This window comes from Oryzias latipes, chromosome 7, assembly GCF_053564925.1.
Source record: "Oryzias latipes strain Hd-rR chromosome 7, Olatipes_Hd-rR_3.1".
In the NCBI taxonomy this organism is placed as follows: Eukaryota; Metazoa; Chordata; class Actinopteri; order Beloniformes; family Adrianichthyidae; genus Oryzias; species Oryzias latipes.
Genome location: NC_136243.1, coordinates 12,294,793 through 12,313,988, shown reverse-complemented (window position 1 = coordinate 12,313,988; position 19,196 = coordinate 12,294,793). Strand labels below are relative to the sequence as shown.

Here is a 19,196-nt window from a genome sequence, read left to right as displayed (position 1 = left end):
CGAACAACAAAGACAAAATGGGAGCTTCAAAGTTCAATGAAATTAAATGCAGCTTTTATCTTCTTAACGTTTTTTAGCAAATCTTGTTGGTGCTTGTGAGCCTATAGGATATATATAATTTATTTTAATTCAACTGATGGAGAGTAAATTTGGAATAAATGATCACTTATAATGAATTATAAATATATTTTAAATTTGCTGCTATAGTTTCTTTTGGACGCCCAGAACTCTGAGTACGATAACGAGTGAAACCAAAGCAAACGTCATGAAAGAACAGAGTAAATGTTTGGGTTCAAACTTTTGTAGTTTTCTGTTCATCTCATTAAAATCACCCCCCCCCCCCCCCCTAATTTTTGGAAAATTTAGTTTTCTGGAAAATCTGAGTGGTTTGTCACAATAAAAGATCAGGTTCTGTTTTTTTCAACATCTCCGAAATTCTGAGTTACTATCGATCAGTATTTCACAACGTATTTTAAAAAATGCAATGACAGATTTTTGTAACTGTCCCCATAAAGATCCTAAAAGTTCTTTGGAGTCTCCTCCGGCTTTTGTTTGGCTCCCAAAGGCGCTGGCGGCCACAGGAAGATCCTCGCCGTCCCCCCCCCCCCCCCCCCCCCCCCGTGTCTGTGAAGCACTTTGAACGCACGGCGCTCTAACAGACTACACAATGAAAACATTGTGGTGATGAAACAATCATTTGCCGCTGAAGGATTACTCTGCAGGGACTGTTGTGTAAAATAGCAAACTCTCTGCTTCTGACCTTTCACTCTTGTATTTTTCTGCCTTTTCTGACTGTTATCTGTGACATTCTCTCACACGAAGACGTGTGTCTGTGAATATTAACACTTCCTCTGTTTGGTTCTTCGTGTGCTCGAGATATGATATATGTATATATAAAATAAACCAACTAAACACTAACCTCTGTCTTCACGTCTGTGTTTTGTTTCCTCTTCCTTCTCTAAGTTCATCCTGCAGCACTAACACCCCTCTAACGCACATCCTTTCTTTTTGGACACTAAATGGTAGTTTTCTCTGCTTTCACTAAAAGCGCGTCTTATATTTACTTTTGGGTATTAGTCATTCGTTCTGGGAGCCCTCAGACTACAGGAAAAGCCAGAAAGGAGGAAGAAAACAGTTTGTTGGGTACAAACTCTGTCCTCCAAAAGAAAAGGAGACAATAATGAGCCAGTTATTTAAAAAAAAACGGATAAAAACTCATTAAAGAATTGGAAACTTGGCCACACATGAGATCAGCCGCACTGTCAGTCAGTCAGCGAGTCCCTGCTAAAGAAAAAAAGGTAAAAGAAAACTAGCAAAATAATCCAATAATCTGACATCCCGGTGGCCCTGGTAGCAGTGTGTGTGTGTGTGTGTCCTGCAGATGCTCTGAAACTCTTTGATCGATGGTCATCAAATCAGTGGCCGAGTGGAGGAGCGTCTACCCTGATATTATGGGTTTGAAACCCCCGGCTCTGCCTTCCAAATGACACTCCTCTGTGTGGCACTATGGCTGCCATGACTCCATTTGGACTAATAAATTCACCTTTTCTTTGACATTTTTAACACAAAAAAGAAGTTTCTTACAGAAAAGGGAAACCATCAGAGAGAAGTTTCCCATAGAAAGAAATGCAAAGAGCCCCCCTCCTTCTATAATCACCCTCCTACCCCCCCACCCCCGTAACATCCCTCTCTCTTCTTCCCTCCTTTTTTTTTTGTCCGGTCCTACAAAAACCGTTACAAATATAACTAATATAAAGACGGTTTAGTCTAAATTACACAAGGGGTTTATTCAAATATACCCCTTGTGTGTCAGAAGATTCATAACCTCATGTAACAATAAATGTGGCCTTCAGGTCTCATATGTTTGCTCAGCTGCTGGACAGGACAAGTAGAAAAAAACATGCAAAGAGAATTTAATGAGAAAAAAAAACTTAAAAAATATTCTCTACCTTTTTAAAAACGGAGACACAAAAGCTCCTGTGTCATATTCTGTTTAAAGATGACAAATGTTTCTATTTTCGTTTTATGTCTGTAAAAGATAAAATGATTTGTTTGTATGGCTTTCATCTTAAATACTTCCTGTTCTGCAAGCTCAGAGGTGCGTTGTTGCATCTGCAGAAGAACCCGTCGGTATTCAGATGCAGGTTTAGACTCATAAACCTTCGAGTGTTTCTAAAGTTCTGATGGAACTTGAAGGCTGAAACAGTCCAGGGATTGATGGATCGTAAAAACCTTCCATTTACTGATTCGTCTGGTTGTTTGCTGCTGTGAAACCCGCAGTTACAGGCTGGAAAAAACAAAAACAAAGTTACATTTATCCTGAGTCTGTAACTCTGTCACTCAGGAATGTTCATCTTCTCTGGAGACTCAGACATAGATTCAGAGAGGTTACCATGACGACCAGACAAGTGGAAGCTCAGTGTTTTGAGAAACTTTTTCTTTTTCCTAAAGCTTCCTTGGAGCCTCTGCGTTCTTTCAGGTCTTTCATGGTTCATCCTTTGCTTTCTCTGCTTGACTAAACAGAGTCTTTCAGTTGAGTTTGTCTGATTGTTTGTTTTCATCAGGAGACGCCACATACCTGGACATCTTCAGGGAATTCTCCCACATGGCGTCCCACAACCCAGAGAAGCTGAAACGGAGGAGTCTGCACTTCCGACACTCTTTCAGGTAGTCCAGCAGAGAATGCCAACCTTCAAGATTTGACAGAGAGCAGCTTTCCGTTCAGGAGCGGGAAGGAAGCAAACGTTCAGCGGGTTCCAGGACCGCTTTGACCTCGCTGGGAATTCGAACAGATGAATTGAATCTGAACTGAAGCTTTTATTTTGATAGGACTTTTTTTTTTGGTGAGGATTTGCTGGTCTCTTCCTCTTTGATGTATTGAAAAAAGAAAGTTAAAACTTTTTCTAAAGTTTAACTTGAGCACTTGGTTGTTTTTGTGAAACTATTTTTTTACTTCTTCATTTTTGATTCACTGAAGGAAATTGATTGATATTTTGTGTTTTTATTTCCTCCCTAAAGCATATTTCGTGCATGCACATCGGTATACTCCATATTCTACAGTTAATAAATTTAATATCCTCAATAACCTCCTGTCATCTCAAAGTCACAGTGTTACAGTTCATGCAGAATTTCTGCATTGACTATGCTGGTGTAGTCCTTTGGAGTTTTGGTTTGAATGTACTTTGCAGCACCACTATGTAAAAGCATTGTTTTCTGTGTTTTTATTTGTTTTTTTTACTTTCCTGTGAACTTGCTTTAGAAGCAGAATCGTTAATATATGTGAATCCGCAGGAGCAAAGCTGACAGAAGAGCAAATAAAAGCTGTTATAACGGAGCTCAGTTCGTCCTGCCTCTTTTCTGCGGGAAACGCCGCCCTCTTGTGTTCAAGCGCAGTAGTGCATTTAGATTTTTCTGTACAACTCTTTTTCACACATTTGTACACAATTATTTGGATACAAAATTAAATAAAGTATACATTGTTTTATTTATTAAAAATAGGTTAAACTTATATATTTGAGTTTGTTATACCTTGATGCTTTAACCCCTTCATGCCTGAATTATTTCCAACTGTATAAAAAAATATTCTGCAATGTTTTTTTCTCTCTCATCCAAATGCAAAATTAAATGGAGTCTTGGATTCAATGGTACATTGTGAATTAGTAAAACACAGCATGAAGGGATTACATTTACATTATCTGGTGGTTGCTGAGGTACAGCAGCTGTTTATCCCTGCATGAATAACAAACAATAACTGCACGTTGCAAAGTTTTTGTTTTTATTACATTTTATGAATCAGTCATAAGTAATGTTTAATTATTTAGGGCAAAGATTTCTCCTAAAATAGGCCTATTAAATTAAAAAGTAAATAAAAGACAGTGAACCTCTAAGTAACTGGGTTAGAATGAGTCCAGCAGGTTCACTGATGATCAAGAATGAAAGAAATTCTATAAACAGGACTATTTGCTACTTAGGTTGTTGGTGTCACCCCCCCCCCCCCCCCCCAAAAAAAAAAAACAACAACTAACTAACTACTGATGTGCAGGCCCTCTTTTGTTTCAGTTCCCTTGATTCGTTTTATGTTGAACGCTTTACCTAACACAACCCTCTGCATATGGGGTTGGGACATACAGCAAAGCATTATATTGTGTCCCCTTGTGGTCACATATTTTATTTTTTTTATTTTTATTTTACCTAAATACTTACATGTGTTGCATAAAACTTGTTTTTTCATTTTTTTATGCCAAAGAAAAGTCTTAACACCCCTTAAAGGTCAGATGTCAAAGTCAAAATTTCTCTAAATGGCATAATTTATCTATTATTTATTAACTTTAATTTATTTGTTTCTCTCTAGGAAACCATGTTTTAGTCTCTTTTGGTTGTTTCTATTTATTTTATTTTTTTAAGTGCTCCAATAAAAAGTTACCAAAATATCTACATATGTTTATTAGCCTATTTTAAATATTTGTTCAAAGCGTTCATCTATCTTTATTGTAAAAATGTCGAAGATAAAAGTCTCGCTCGTAAATGAGCAGAGTGGCACACTCGTGTAAATACACGATCTTGGTGCTGAAACTGTCCATCACGTCCTGCAGCTGCGCAGGAGAGGAAGTGGGTCGAGCGAAGCGGGTTGGGCCGCGAGCGAGGATGGAGCCGTGTCCGCGCGCCGCTTTTCCCCGCCATGGTGTCTGACGCTCCGGGGCTCATGCCGCACGCGCTTCCCGCTAGACGGACGATGTGACTGTGGAGTCGATGCCCGTCGCGAGCTAGCAGGCTGTCGGCTTGGTGAGCTCTGCGGCGGGGACGAGCTCGGGCACGGAGCTCCGCCGATTCGCTGCATTTCCACGCAGAGTCGAGAGAGAGAGGAGGATGATGATGATGAAGAGGCCTTAGATCTCCGTTCGGGAGCGGTGTGCGCTGTCAGGTACTACAGCTGTTGACACACACCTGGATTAATAGAAAATGAGGGGGGGAAAAAACGTTTAATTTGAGTGGTTTGTGTTCGAGTGTCCTCATTGGTTAATACCCCGCAAACTTTAGATGTTTTAATTTGGCAAATAAAAGTTTCTAAGAAAAATTACCCAACAGCCACTCTGATCCTTCAAGTTATTTACTCGCAAGTAATTAATAGCGTCACTAAATACTTAAAAAGAGGCCTCAAATATTGCTTTTCTAACCCTTCTCTTGACAAAAACCGTAAAAAATTAAAAAGTAAAATAAAAAAATAAAATAAAACCGTTTGTTCCTGAACAGTGGTTAGGTATCACTTGATATTTGATAAACAACGAACTTTTACATACAAAACGTTGACAAAAACTTTATCGATCTCAACAAATCTCTCTCAAAATAAAAACTGCGTTATAAATACATTGTTACAAGACTGTCTTTGTTTAAATGTCTGTATATTTATGCTTATACATTTACTTAAAAAAAACATCAAATAAACAAAGACAAAACAACATTCAGCGTGTCAGAAAAATTAAAAATTTCTTAAATCATCAGAAAAAATAAAGAAATTTAAACTGTCTACAAAATTAAGATTATTAAGGTGTAGTACTCAAATACTAGGTTTTTACTATTTTTATTTATTGTGACAAGCCTGGTTAGTATTAAACATAGATCATGGAGCTTTGTCAGATATTTTCCATGTAATGATATTATTCAAATGAGCTTTTTAGTTATAAACATGGTTGAGTTTAGTCAAATCTTTTGACATTTCTGACAAATTGGCACCAACTCAACTTGAATAAAAGTGACATTTGCCGTTTAACCTGACATTTTCTATGCAGTCTGGATCTGTTGCAAATAAAGTTCATGTATTTTTGTGAATCTACGGATTAAATTTGATGAACCAGATTTTTTTTTATTAGGGAATCTATCAGTATATATGTACTATATATGTATATAAGTATTATAATATATATTATAGTATGTAAACGAAGGCGTCGTTGACTCGTTTCTCTCTGTTCTGTTTCCGTTTTATTGTATTTATGAGAAAATACAAGTCCCCCACTCATGGGCATTGATATGTTTTTAATTGAAAATAAATATTCGATTTTCCCTTTGCTCACAGAAACCAAATCTAATTCATCTTTATATTGACAATTTTCAAATTAATTCATCAGATTCATCCATTTCTTGTGTTTTGGGTTATTTGAATGTCAAAATGTCCCATTTTATAGTCAGAACTTCTGGATTTTTTCTCTTCAAGTTGCTGGAAATGGAAAAACTATCAAATCATAATTGGAAATGGGCCGGATCACATAGTTTCTGTCAATCGATCGGACTTGGATGTTGTATCCCAATCAGGGATAAGATATTTCTTTTTTGATCATGGTTGTATATTTCCAGCGTGTTATTACAGACTGTGCTCCATGACACGCAGACTTTCTAGTCTGGACCTTCAGATACTTGTTGAACTGGATATATTTGTTTCTAAAGAAGTACAAATGTTTTAGGCTTCCGCTACTGAATTTCACAAACTTCTCAAGGGAAGGGATTCTAGCTCTAAGGTCTGTAGTTAAGATCTACAGGTAGTTATGGCAGGTTAGCTGCCTTGCTCATTGACAGAAGCCAGAAAACGGGAGTGAGCCAGCTGCAGGGACATCACAGCCTCTCCTTTGCTCCACAGACATGGCGTCCCAACTCCAGGGCTTCTCCTCTCCCTCCGTATCGTCCAGTGGCTATTCCCGTTCAAAGCGGCTGAAGGTGGAGAACCCCGCCTGGGAGGTGTCCAATCAGCTGCCAGATAACGCCTACTACCAGCACAGCCCGTCCCAAGGGGCCGCCCCCTCCACCTCCGGCTCCTGCTTCATCCCGCTGTACAACTCCATCCAGGTCCCTCCACCCGCCGCTAGCTCTCGAGAGCAGACGGTGGTGCGGGCCGCCGACAGCACCGGCAGCCTCCACGCACCGCCCTCCTCCTCATCGTCCTCTTCCTCCTCCAGCCGCAACCCCAAGGATGCAGAGTCCTCTCAGGCCTGCGACCTTCCCCCGAAGCAGTACAGCTTGAAGAGGAAGAGCGAGGAGGTGGACAGCAGCGACAGCGTCCAGATACTGGAGGAGCTCTCGGCACCCGTGGTCTCGAACCGCGCGGGCGGCGGCGGCGGCACCACCACCGCTCAGTCCATAGCACACTCCACCTCCACCACCAAGAGCAGCAACTCCCACAGCGAGGGCGACTACCAGCTGGTGCAGCACGAGATCCTGTGCTCCATGTCCAACAGCTACGAGGTGCTGGAGTTTCTGGGGCGCGGCACCTTCGGGCAGGTGGCCAAATGCTGGAAGAGGGGCACGAATGAGATCGTGGCCATAAAAATCTTGAAGAACCACCCTTCGTATGCTCGACAAGGCCAAATTGAGGTGTGTAGGAATGATTGATGTTCCTTTATGTTGAGCTAAACTCTTCAGATTTTGTCCCCAGTTGTTTGTGATCCAATAGGAATCAGCAGTTTTGTGTTGGTCCCTGAATTTGTCCCGCTGGTATCAGTTTTTAGTGGTTCAATGGTCTCATCAGTTCAGGTGTAGGAAGGACTTTAGCTTCTGTTTCTCCTGCTCAAGCTCTGATGTTTTACCAAAACATATGTTGGGACTTTAAGTCACAATTGCCCTCATTGGATGATCATTCGGGCCAAAAATGGGCAAACAAACGGGGCACACAAGTGGCTCGCATAAAAAAAAGAAATCGTAGATCGATCAGTCAGCCTTTTCCAGGGGCACGCCGCAGGCGACAGGTCCTAGCAGACATGTAGACAACACGCAATTCTACGTTCATGTGACGCAACATCAGAAACGCGCTAAATGTGCATTCTTGAACATGCATCACTTTTATGGTGTTCGCACTGGGAAAGCAGGGAGGGGCTTCTTTTTGTTCTACTGTTTACTAGTGCACGTCTGCCACCTACAGCTGGAAGAGGCTTTTAGTGCGAAACCTTTTCCTTCACAGCTCTATTCGGATATATGAAACACTTGGTGTCATAGAATACCAGCCGGACACGAAGCCAATGGATTGTTTTCTCCTCCCTGATCAGTTTGCAAACGGTTAGGACTTCCATGAATGACAACACGCTACCCACACATCACTACACAAATCCGAGTCTCTGATTGGTCAAAGCAAGACCTGCTTTAACTTTCAACGCACGTTCAGTGGCAGCACGTTTTGTCCGTAGAACCCAAAAGCGGTCGGAGAAACTTGCGCAGCGTTTCATGAAGGCGAGAGTTTTAAACACGGGAGCCGTAAACGCGTGTTTACGTGTGTTCACCTAGACTTTGGAAGTGATCGCTTGAACGCACAGTGCTGCTGGCGCTGTGGAGGTAGCTTAAGAGCAAGTACAGGTACGGGGGGGTCGTACAGATGTTTCCTTTTTTTAAGTGTTGTTTGATGTTTTTCATGTGATACGTCTGTGGTCTATTGAGGAAAATAGACAGTCAGAGCGTGTGTAGCTTGTGTGTGCGTGCTACGAGTGTCCTATGGGCTCTTATGTATCACGTGTTCATCTCATGTGAGTTCGGGACTCGTCTGCGGTCAGTAAGGAGCCGGTTCTGTGGCCCAAGGGCACCGGATGACAGCATCACTGTTGCTTGATAAGTGCGTGGAACGTCTGTTAGCCGTACAAATACATCGCGGTACACATGCACGCCAATCGTATGTTTCATTTCTATGACGCCTCTCATGAGCCTAAAGGCAACTTTAGACCCATCTGCCCTCCTCGCTCCTCCCTACGACCCTCCACGGGCCTGGACGACCCAAATTGTGACTGAGATCGCTCGCATCTCTGCTTTTGCCTTGTCTCGTGTCGCTGGTCGACCTCCAGTGACACGGCCCTTCGTCTTTCACCCCGCAGGTGAGCATCCTCAGCCGTCTGAGCACGGAGAACGCCGACGAGTTCAACTTTGTCCGCTCGTACGAGTGTTTCCAGCACAAGAACCACACGTGCCTTGTGTTCGAGATGCTGGAGCAGAACCTCTATGACTTCCTGAAGCACAGCAAGTTCAGCCCGCTGCTGCTGAAGTGCATCCGGCCCATCTTGCAGCAGGTGGCCACGGCTCTGATGAAGCTGAAGAGTCTGGGGCTGATCCACGCGGACCTGAAGCCCGAGAACATCATGCTGGTGGACCCTCTGCGGCAGCCTTACAGGGTCAAGGTTATTGATTTTGGCTCTGCCAGCCACGTCTCCAAAGCCGTTTGCTCCACTTACCTGCAGTCGCGGTATTACAGGTGAGGATTTGGGGCGGTGGCTCTACAGTCACAGCAGCATTTGCATCTCCGTGGAACCATTTGGTGGTTTCTGTCTCTCTTGCAGGGCTCCAGAGATCATTCTGGGTCTTCCCTTCTGTGAAGCTATTGACATGTGGTCCTTGGGATGCGTCATTGCAGAGCTGTTTCTGGGATGGCCTCTTTATCCGGGGGCCTCAGAGTATGATCAGGTTAGCTTTTGCTCTTACTAACACTTATTATGGCCCGCAGCAGCAGTCACTGACTGCAAGGACCATAGGGTTTTCACAGTTGGAAAGATTTCGGCGCCTTTTGTTTTTTGTTTTTTCCTACTTCCTAACTTTAGAGACCCACGTGCACCTTTTTTTGATTTATGGCAAAGTATTCAAGGTGGTCTTTTAACTATGATTGTGCTGTTTTTTAGGACATAGGACAGTTTCTGCACAGCAGCAGGAGTTTTAGAAATTCCCGTCTGAGTTGTGGGTTAGGGTTAGGGACCGACCCCTCTTCCCCTCCCCATTGCTGGGAGCTGGGAGAGATTGTGGCGCGCCCAGCTTACGAATAACCTCTTTCCCCAACGCCATTGCTTCGTCCTGATTCGCAACAATTTGAATAAAGAAATGTCAATTTCAGCTTCATTTTCACCATTTTCATTGGAGTGGATCTTTGAGAAAGACTCTTCTAAGATCATCGGTACCATACGTGACCCCTGAGTGCAGTTCATTTGGCCGGCGGTGGCTCTGTTCCATGCTCGGGCGCGTTTAGGTGAACTGTGCAGCTTGTTAGCCTGGTAGCCACAGTTCTGGATTCTGGTGTGAACGCCAAACGTTCCAGGTGCAGTTCTTTAAAGTTAGTTCAACAAATAGCAGTCAAACATCCATGTGCTCCACCAGAAAGACCTTCAAATATTCAAAAAGGTTCTGTAAGATGGAATGATTTGAAATCTAAGATTGTTTTAATTTGAAATCTTTTGTTATCCTAAAACTTTCCCGAACATGTACCAGATTTTAAATAAAGATTAGTGTAAAAATCGATTTTTAATGACATCTCAGGAGTTTTTCGGTCACAGATGGTACAGATGGAAAAAACCGACCCAGAAGAGGTCACTTCCCTCATGTGGGTCACGCCTTCTCCCCCTGGTTTCTCTCAGATTCGCTACATTTCTCAGACTCAAGGCCTTCCGGCAGAGTACCTGCTGAGCGCCGGAACCAAGACGAGCCGCTTCTTCAACAGGGGCCCCGACTCAAGCTACCCTCTCTGGAAACTAAAAGTAGGCGACTGGACAGAAACGCAAACATGCATTTTTATGGTTCATGCAATAACGCTCAGCTGTTTTCCTGCAGACACCTGCAGAGCACGAGGCAGAGATGGGCATCAAGTCGAAGGAGGCTAGAAAGTACATCTTTAACTGCCTGGATGATATGATGCAGGTGGGTTTAGGTCCCCTCACAGGTAGGGCCCCCACACCGGAGTGTTTGACCAACGCTGGGCTCCTGCAGGTCAACATGACAACCCTGGAGGGCAGCGACATCCTGGCCGAGAAGGCCGACCGCCGCGAGTTCATAGACCTGCTGAAGAAGATGCTGACCCTGGACGCGGACAAGAGAATCACGCCCATGAAGACGCTGAACCACCCCTTCGTTACCATGACGCACCTGCTGCACTTCCCCCACAGCTCGCAGTGAGACCGCTTCTTCAGGTGCAGAGCGACGTCCCGCTGGCTGCTTGTCTGACCGACCGTTTCTCCTTTGTTTTTCAAAACAGTGTCAAGTCCTGCTTCCAAAATATGGACATTTGCAAGCGCAGGTGCAGCGCCTTCGAGAACGGCAAAAACATGTTTGCCGGCAACAGCACGCCCAGCGCAGCCGCCAACCTCACCGTCACGTTCAGCAGCCAGCTCAACCAACACAACCAGGTGAGCGCTGGCCCGTTCTTCTGAAAGACGTGGGTTACTCGCCGGCGCGTTGGAAAGGATTTCCAGAAATGTCCTGCTTTCATTTGGTTTGGATAGAAAAGCTCAGTTCACCTAGTAACCACTAGGTGTTTGATTTCTCGGCGATATTCGCCGACGTTTAACGCCTCGTGACTAAACAAAGGGCACCAATGAGAGTGTGCACACCGACGCGAAAAAACGCCACACATCAAAGCGTCAAAAAAAAAAAAACGCCTCGGGTTCGTTTTTTTTTTTTTTTGACGCCTCGCGTCGAAATCTATTCGACCAATGAGAATGGTGCTTTTGCACACGTGTCTGGAGCTTCTGAAGTTACAGTAAAACACAACTTGGGGGCGCTCAAACACAAAACTGCCTTGCTGAGCACACATACCAGCGAAGAAGATAGACGCCAAGTAGCGTCTACACTGCCGCGAAGAAATATGACGGACATTCTAAAATATCCCCGAACCAAGCACCAGTTGGAGCTACTGGTGCTTGAAATGTTCATGTTTTCTTTGTTTGATTCTGACAACCGTGTAAATACTTGCTCTCTTCTTCTGAGAGAAAAGCGACTTTAAGAAGCGTAAAGTTGCGCAGCGCCACCTTGTGTACAGGGGTATTTCTGTTTAATATTAAGCGCCATCTAATGTCAGGGAATGAAATTGCATGTTCCCTCGGCTCATCGTCAGCGAAAATCGCCTGGGTGTGAACACAAAAAACGTGGCGAAAAACGCTGGCGAATAACGCCTGGCGAATATTCGTCCCGGTGTGTACGGGCCTTTAGATTTGAGGGTAGCATTGAAAGACTTGCAGCAGCCTGGTGACTTGTACTCTAATGACTTGTTAAATGAGGGCCCTTTCCTCACCTCATGTTTTTCAGATGGCCTCCACAGGAGGTCAGTCCCTGTCCCTGAGCAGCAATGTGCCGCTGCTGAACTACCAACCCGGCCTCTACCAGCAGGCCACCATCAACATCCCGGGCCTGACCCAGCAGGGCGTTCCTCTGCAGACCCGGCCAACCCAGCTGTGTACTCAGACCGAGCCCTTCCAGCAGACTCTCATCGTTTGCCCACCGACCATACAAGGTGAGAACAAGGGGAGGAAAAAAACAGGACCTGACACCCCCCCCCCCCCCCCCCCGCCCCTTATTTATTTATTTATTTTTCTACTAAAGGCCTTCAAACTGCCAACAAGCCGTCTGGCTATCCAGTGAGGATGGACAACTCGGTACCACTAGTCCCTCAGAACCAGTCCTCCCAGTCTCTTCATATCCAGCCCAGCATGCTGACACAGGTTGGTCGCATAGGGGAAAAAAAATACAACTTTCATTTGTTTGATGTTTATTACCCCAAAATTAAGACAAAAGTGAAGATGGCCCTAAATAACAAACTTATAAATAACAAACTTATATAACAATACTTTAGTATTAACAGAAGAGGCATTTTATTACAAAATCAGAAAGCAGTGACTATCGTATTTCATGATCAATGGGGGCAGCATGGCATTTCTAAAGTGCTGCTGGCGCCATGCGCAGCACTCGACAAACACGTCCTACAGGAAACCACTGCTGCCTCATTGAGTTCAGATCCATCGGGCGGGAATTGCAGAGGCACGCGGAGCGATCCGGGCCTCAATAAACCCCCCAGTGGGCCGGAGTGGTCTTCTGCCGCAGTGCAAGTAGTGACTTTCTGATGACAGACAGAATTTGTGCTCAGTGAATTTAAACATGCATGTGCAGTGACGTGTGTATCAGAAGATGTCCGATTGGCTGTTCTGCATGTCAATCAAATCACGTACTAATCATGAGAATTTTGATTCGCTGACAAATTTCTTTGAAGTATATTTTTATTTTTTTGGTTATTTATCTTTGCTGGCCTGCGATCTACCCTCATGTCCTTGAAGACCCGTCAATCGTGATCGACGTGATGAGCACCCCTGCTCAAAGGGGTTCAAAGCTCCATGAGCTCACAGCGGCCCTCAGTGAGCTCATGGAGCTTGTGTGTTTGCACACACACATGGGAATTATGGCCCGGGATCGCCAGGCCCCCCCTGCCCGTGTCAACAGTCCAACGCGCTGCTACCGTACGATTTCTGACAATCAGACGGTGGCAGTAGGACGGCAGCACAGAGGCAGGGGGGTGGCTGGAGGGGGGCAGTCTGAAGATGGCTGATCATCAGATCGGACTATGGAGACCCTCCTATCAGTCGGTTATAACGCTGCCGACTTCCTGCCATCGTGCGACCTCCAAATGTGGCTGGGCAGCCACTTGCCCAATGTTGCCCTAAACTAGCTTGTAGTAGTAGTAACTAAGCTAGTAACTTAGCTTTTTTAGATTACTTCATGGAAATCAAAAGATAATTGGAAGTTCCTGCCAGATTTTTTTGGATTCAGCCAAAAAACAAAAATGTAAAGGAGACTTCAGAAATGACTCATCCTCCTTTAGAGGTTTGATCTGTTTCTGTTTGTTTGCTTTCATGCAGCAGGGCTGGCCTGCAGGAACCCAGCAGATCCTCATCCCCTCCACATGGCAGCAGATGCCGGGCATTTCCATCCACAACCCGGGGCAGGCGGGGGTCCTCACCGACTCACCTGTGGGGGCGCCATTATCTGAAAGCCAGCAGGCTTCGGGGTGGAGGTGGGTTCGCCATCGACTCAAATATGTTTGGGGATTTGCGACTGACGGCTCCCACGTGACTTTATCTCGTTTAGGGGTCGTCACGGTAACCAGTTTGATGGGCAGCAGGAGTCTGGGGTCAGCTGTCACACCGTCACCCAGTACCACAGCTCAGGGACTGGTCACACCAGACCCCAGGTGGGGAAAAGGCCGAAGGCTCGTCATGCTGAGAGCAGAGCCAGGTATGGCGTCTGTCCATCACCCACTCCTGCCGTTTGTTTTTCCACATTCATGTGGACTGGTGGGATATTAACTCAGCAGTAAAAAAACAAAATAAAACAGTTATAATTGTTATAAAGATGTGACATCGTGAAGTCTCCCACCATCCTCCTCCTCCTCCCTCCAGGCCGGTGTCTTCCGTCCATTCGGGCTCCAGCGTGGTCCACAGCACTTCTTTTCCTGGAGACCAGTCTCAGCCCATCATCATCTCTGACACGCCCAGTCCTGCAGTCAGCATCATCACCATCCACAGCGACTCTGAGGATGACGAGGAGACGAAGGCCTCCACCACCTGGTGAGCACCTTTGAATGAAACCAACAGAAGATACGGGAAAACCGAAAATAAATCTACAAAGTAAAAAATGCAAAAGTAATTCAAAAAGAATGTTGGTGTAATAAAACGATTTTATTTTTGAGACATTGTTTCAGTCAGAGCTGCCCCAGCAACGCACGTTTAAGCGGGCTATATAAATGTAGTTTGATTCCAAGTCAAATTGATCACAAACTTGTTAATTTTTCTCACAGTTTCTCTGAAGTAGTTACCGGTTCGGTGAGATAAATCCTCAAGTGTGTTTCTGTGTCCTCTTGCCGCCTCCTGCAGCTCTGGCACGAGTCAGAGGACCAACGTGATCAGCTGTGTGACCGTGCACGACTCCCATGACTCGGACTCGTCCAACAGCAGCCCGCTGAGCCCCAAAACCGCCACACAGCCCAGCAAGTCTCTGGCTGTCATCATGCCCTCTGTGAAGGCTCAGCCTGCAGAGAACGCTGCGCTCAAGGCGGCAGCAGCGGCGGCGGCAGCTCCAGGTCCATACAACAACAAAACATTTAGGTTTTTAGAATGAAATCTAACAAATGATGAAGGTGTGATCTTTTGGATGGATTACGGTCAACAAGCTTAAACTTGAGGTCATTCATAATTTTGAAGTGTGCTCTCATTTTTCACGGGATCTCCTCTGCTTCTCCTAGATCAAGCCGCTGGGGCTTCTGGGAAACCAAAGAAGGCCTCCGCTCAGGCCTCTGCGCGGCCAGGAGACGCCGCCAGCGACTGGCCCCATCGAGGCGCATCCAGCAGATCTCAGCCGCTCAACCTGAGTCAGGTAAAGGGGTCTGAGGAGCAGGTATCAGGACGTCGAGCCCCCGTCCCCCCCAGGAGAAAAAAGAAAAAGTTTCTAAGGGAAAAAAAACCCTGAGAAAACGAATTTAAAAGAAACATTTAAAAATATTCATTTTTGTTGAAAAGCATTTTCTTAAAATGAGAAATGTGTTTTCCTTATTAATGGAAACCTATAACCCTTGTGCTATCTTAGATGACCCCACCCTTACTTTGACGTGTTCTCCCTACCATGACAAAGGTGGATAAAGGTGGAAAGATTTCAAGTAATCCATGGACACCAGTGAAGATCACAGATCATTGAAGAAAAAAGGTTCAGAGCACTGTCTAGTGGGTCTAGATGACCCAACTCCAAATGTTAGAGTGCCTAGGATAGCACAAGGGTTAAAAAAGCTTTATTTAAAAAATAAAGTGAAATTAACCATAAAGTTTTTATTCAAAGACATATGAAATATTACTTCACACTTTCAACATTAAAGATAAAAACATATTTGGAATCAGTCTCATTGTTTTGATCTTGTTGCAGTTTAACTTTTTAAACTTGAAGATGAAACTAACTTTGCTGGATTGCTTAGTGCGTGGGAAACCAGGGTTCAATTCCCGGGCGCAATGAGCTTCATCCAGTGTGGGTCCTTGGACAAGACCCTTCATGAATCCACAAGGGGGCCCAAGCCCGTGCCTGTGCCTGTCCCCAGCCCGGATGTACTACAGGGTTGTGTCAGGAAGGGCATCTGGTGTAACACTCTGCCAAACTCAACGTGTTGATCAGTGAAGGCTGATTCTCTGTGGCGACGGCTGAAGGGAATAGCTGAAACATCCTGGTAAAGAAGGAACACACCCTTGTCATTTTTAAATTTGATTGGTCCAAATCAGTCTGAGTCAACGTCTCTATGGCAACCACTCTCACCAATCAGGAGTGAGCTTGTTAGAGATCCACAGCCCTACCACAGAGCAAGAATGGCTGACTACCAACTGTGGGATTTTGGCTTCTCGGGACCGGTGGGTGTGCCAGGGGGGGGGAGGGGTCAGTCAGTCCAGTTCCCATCTACAGTCAGTGGCCAGGGGACTGTTAAGTCTGTTGGTCGTCATAGCAACAGCCCCCATCTTCATGTCCTGCCTCTGCTTTGTGATTTGATTAGCTAACCTTTTAGCCAACCTCACAACCTTAAAAGTAACCTTTAATTCTGATTTCCTAACTTTTTCTTTTTTTTTTTTTATGGAAATTCTCCTGTTGGATTTCCTTCCTGCCTTCACCTTATCTAAACTGCCTCAGGGTTCACTTGCAAGTGAAGTTAGAGCTTCAATTACATCAGACTGATCCAGAAAATGCTTTAAAGTCTTAAAGACCCGATCCAATTTTTCTGAAGATGGAGCACACCAGCTTAAAACTCCTTTCTTAGTATTTCTGTCTTCAAAGTGTTGTGAATCAGGAGCAGACAAAAACATGCTGTTTGAAGCGGAGCTTAATCGTTGTCATCTGTTGTTTTCAGCCGTCTGTAATGCCGTCCCCCCAAAACCAACCAGGAAGCAGCAGCTCTCTGAGACGCCAGCCCACCTACCCGCCGGCCTCCTCCCACTCATCCTACCGCCTCCACGAAAGCTCCGCCTTCTTCGGCTCAACCCCAAACCTGTATGCCTACCCGGCCTCTGCCGCTCTGGCCTCTGTGTCCCAGGCTGTCGACCAAATGCAGGGCTGCCCGTCCCACCATAGCCGGGTGGGCGGAGCTTACTCCTCCCTCGCCCTGCTGCAGAAAAGCACTAGTTTAACCCTCCCAGGGTCCGTTCCAGCCCAGTACACCATCCAGCAGCAGCAGCAGCAGCACCCGCTGGGGGTCCCGGCTTCCCAACGCTCCAGTGCCGCCTACCAGAGAAAACTCAACCAGTTTCCGTACCAGTGAAACGGCGCCGTTCCCACAGCAACTTCAGGTGAGCACAAGGTCCTCTTAGGCGGCGGCGAAACGGCTTTTCACCCTGAGAGATTGTCCACTTCCAGAACACAAACGGGACATTTGAATCGCCCCGACACTTCCTCCAGCTCTGCGGCGATGGCGGAGACGCCGAACGGTGGTTTTAACGACACTGCTGGTTAAAGCGGATTCAACATCACACCTGACACACAACAGAAACATCAACACAACCTCAAGGTTGAAACTTTCTGCTTTTAGTGAAAAACAAAAGAAAAAAAAAGAAACTGCTGCTGCTAGCAAACATTTCTCATTAAATCACTGATTATAGTAGCTTATTTATTATTTCTAAACCCTGAAAATTAGGATTTCTGGGTAAAATGTTACTGTAAAACAATTGTTTTTAAATCAATGGTACAAGTATTTAAATTCCAAACAAAGCTCATATTCTCAGCATTTGATGGTTTTTTTTGTGTGTTTTTTGTGAGTAAAATGAGATATTTGTGCTATAAACTACATTCTAGTCCAGGGGTCTGCAACCTTTAACACTTCATGACCCACTTGGGTTTATTTTTTTATTATTTGTTTTTTTTTTTACTACAGTTTTACTTCACAAAACACCGATTTGCATTTATTTTAATATTATGATAGATATAAATGTTTTTTTTTTCTTCTGCATAAATTAGAGAAAATTTCCTATGAAAATGAAATTGTTTATATCTTTTGACAGAGGTTCACATGACTTCCTTTCAAAGTAAAAGACACCTTGTCCCACATAGGATCCTCTCAATGCAGCAAATGTCATAGTAGGCAGGGAGATGTCAGCGATGGTAAAAATACATATATGTATAAAGTTTATTTGACCATTTGTGGTGCATCTCAGCCAGAAATGTGTCAATCTAACCAACGTTACATAAAACCACAGCTAATTAACCCTTGTGCTATCCTAGGCACTTTAACATTGGGAGTTGGGTCATCTAGACCCACTAGACAGTGCTCTGAACCTTTTTTCTTCAATGATTTGTGAACCTCACTGGTTTCCATGGATTACATGAAATCTTTCCACCTTTATCCACCTTTGTCATGGTAGGGAGAACACGTCAATGTAAGGGTGGGGTCATCTAAGATAGCACAAGGGTTCTACTGTAACTTTCTGACCGTATGTCGCTCTCAAAAACCAAAAAAAACAAACGTCGCCTTTTAATCGGCGTGCTTCGAGTAGTACTGACCTCCAAATTGCTCAAAAATCTGTCAAAATGTTCGACTTGGATGTCTTGGTGGTTTATTGAAGCATCATGGGTATTAGTAGTACAGTATAGTATGGTTGTCAGGAGCCTCATGGAGTGATAGGAACTATTTATAAATGAGTTAAACTTCTCTGACTGTTCAGTTTTGCTGCAGGTTACTTTCGTAACCCTTGTGCCATCCTATGACCCCACCCTTACATTGACGTGTTTACCCTACCATGACAAAGGTGGATAAAGGTGGAAAGATTTCATGTTATCCATGGACACCAGTGAAGATCACAAATCATTGAAGAAAAAAGGTTCAGAGCACTGTCTAGTGGGTCTAGATGACCCCCAATGGTAAAGGCCCTAGGATAGCACAAGGGTTAAAGTAGAAACCTTTAAAGGAGGGGTCAAAGCGCTGCATGTGGTGCCAGCTCCTCCGGTTGCAGACCCCTGCTATAGTTTCACCACTTTTTCCCAGATTTGGGAATTCTATGGTGTTATGGGTCAGTTCCTGTTGCTGTATTGAATGTAGTGAGCGTGTATTTGACATGTACTCTGAAAAACAGAAGCTGTAGCCGTGTAATGCTGTGTCATTGTGGGGATTTTTTTTTATATTTATCTAGACTCAGACATTTTTTTTTTTCAACCTAATTTTTTCTCATCTGCAGCCACATGTTCCTCTTTCAACTTTAAAAAAAATCCTCCTTGTCTTGTGGTGTTTGTGAACTCATGCGCGCGCGGACGACCGGATCCTGTCAGAGTTTTAGTGGCTTAGGTTCACGTTTAGGATCCAACAGAAACGTGATGTTGTGTACGTCGGAGGTTTCTTTGGTCTGTGTTGTGAAGTGCTTCCTGATGGATTTCACAATAAAGCTTAACATCAAAACCTGCAATCAAAAGTCAGATTT

General features: G+C 44.6%; 2 protein-coding genes across 10 annotated transcripts in view; both read left to right on the top strand.

Annotated features, from left to right (window-relative positions):
• Positions 1 to 3,334, top strand: part of acap3a (ArfGAP with coiled-coil, ankyrin repeat and PH domains 3a) — a 79,626-nt gene extending 76,292 nt beyond the window's left edge. For all 7 annotated transcript variants that reach the window (XM_078949812.1, XM_078949811.1, XM_078949810.1 and 4 more), the window contains one exon: positions 2,565 to 3,334. In XM_078949812.1, the coding sequence (XP_078805938.1) occupies positions 2,565 to 2,671 (107 nt within the window). In that variant the 3' untranslated portion in view covers positions 2,672 to 3,334. The remainder of the gene's footprint in view (positions 1 to 2,564) is intronic.
• A 1,243-nt stretch (positions 3,335 to 4,577) lies between these two features.
• On the top strand, positions 4,578 to 19,187 carry hipk1a (homeodomain interacting protein kinase 1a). 3 transcript variants are annotated; one of them, XM_023956876.2, is made up of 16 exons: positions 4,578 to 4,921; positions 6,629 to 7,359; positions 8,841 to 9,214; positions 9,300 to 9,423; positions 10,362 to 10,481; positions 10,555 to 10,641; positions 10,711 to 10,889; positions 10,976 to 11,126; positions 12,025 to 12,229; positions 12,319 to 12,437; positions 13,626 to 13,780; positions 13,855 to 14,001; positions 14,166 to 14,333; positions 14,640 to 14,845; positions 15,008 to 15,138; positions 16,643 to 19,187. In XM_023956876.2, exons 2-16 carry the CDS (start codon positions 6,631 to 6,633, stop codon positions 17,048 to 17,050), a joined length of 3,303 nt encoding a protein of 1,100 aa, XP_023812644.1. In that variant the 5' UTR covers positions 4,578 to 4,921; positions 6,629 to 6,630; the 3' UTR covers positions 17,051 to 19,187. The 3 variants fall into 3 exon arrangements, with proteins under 3 accessions (XP_023812644.1, XP_023812645.1, XP_023812642.1); XM_023956877.2 differs by having other exon boundaries at positions 10,711 to 10,892; positions 13,629 to 13,780; XM_023956874.2 differs by having other exon boundaries at positions 10,711 to 10,892.
• Positions 19,188 to 19,196: the final 9 nt, after the last annotated feature.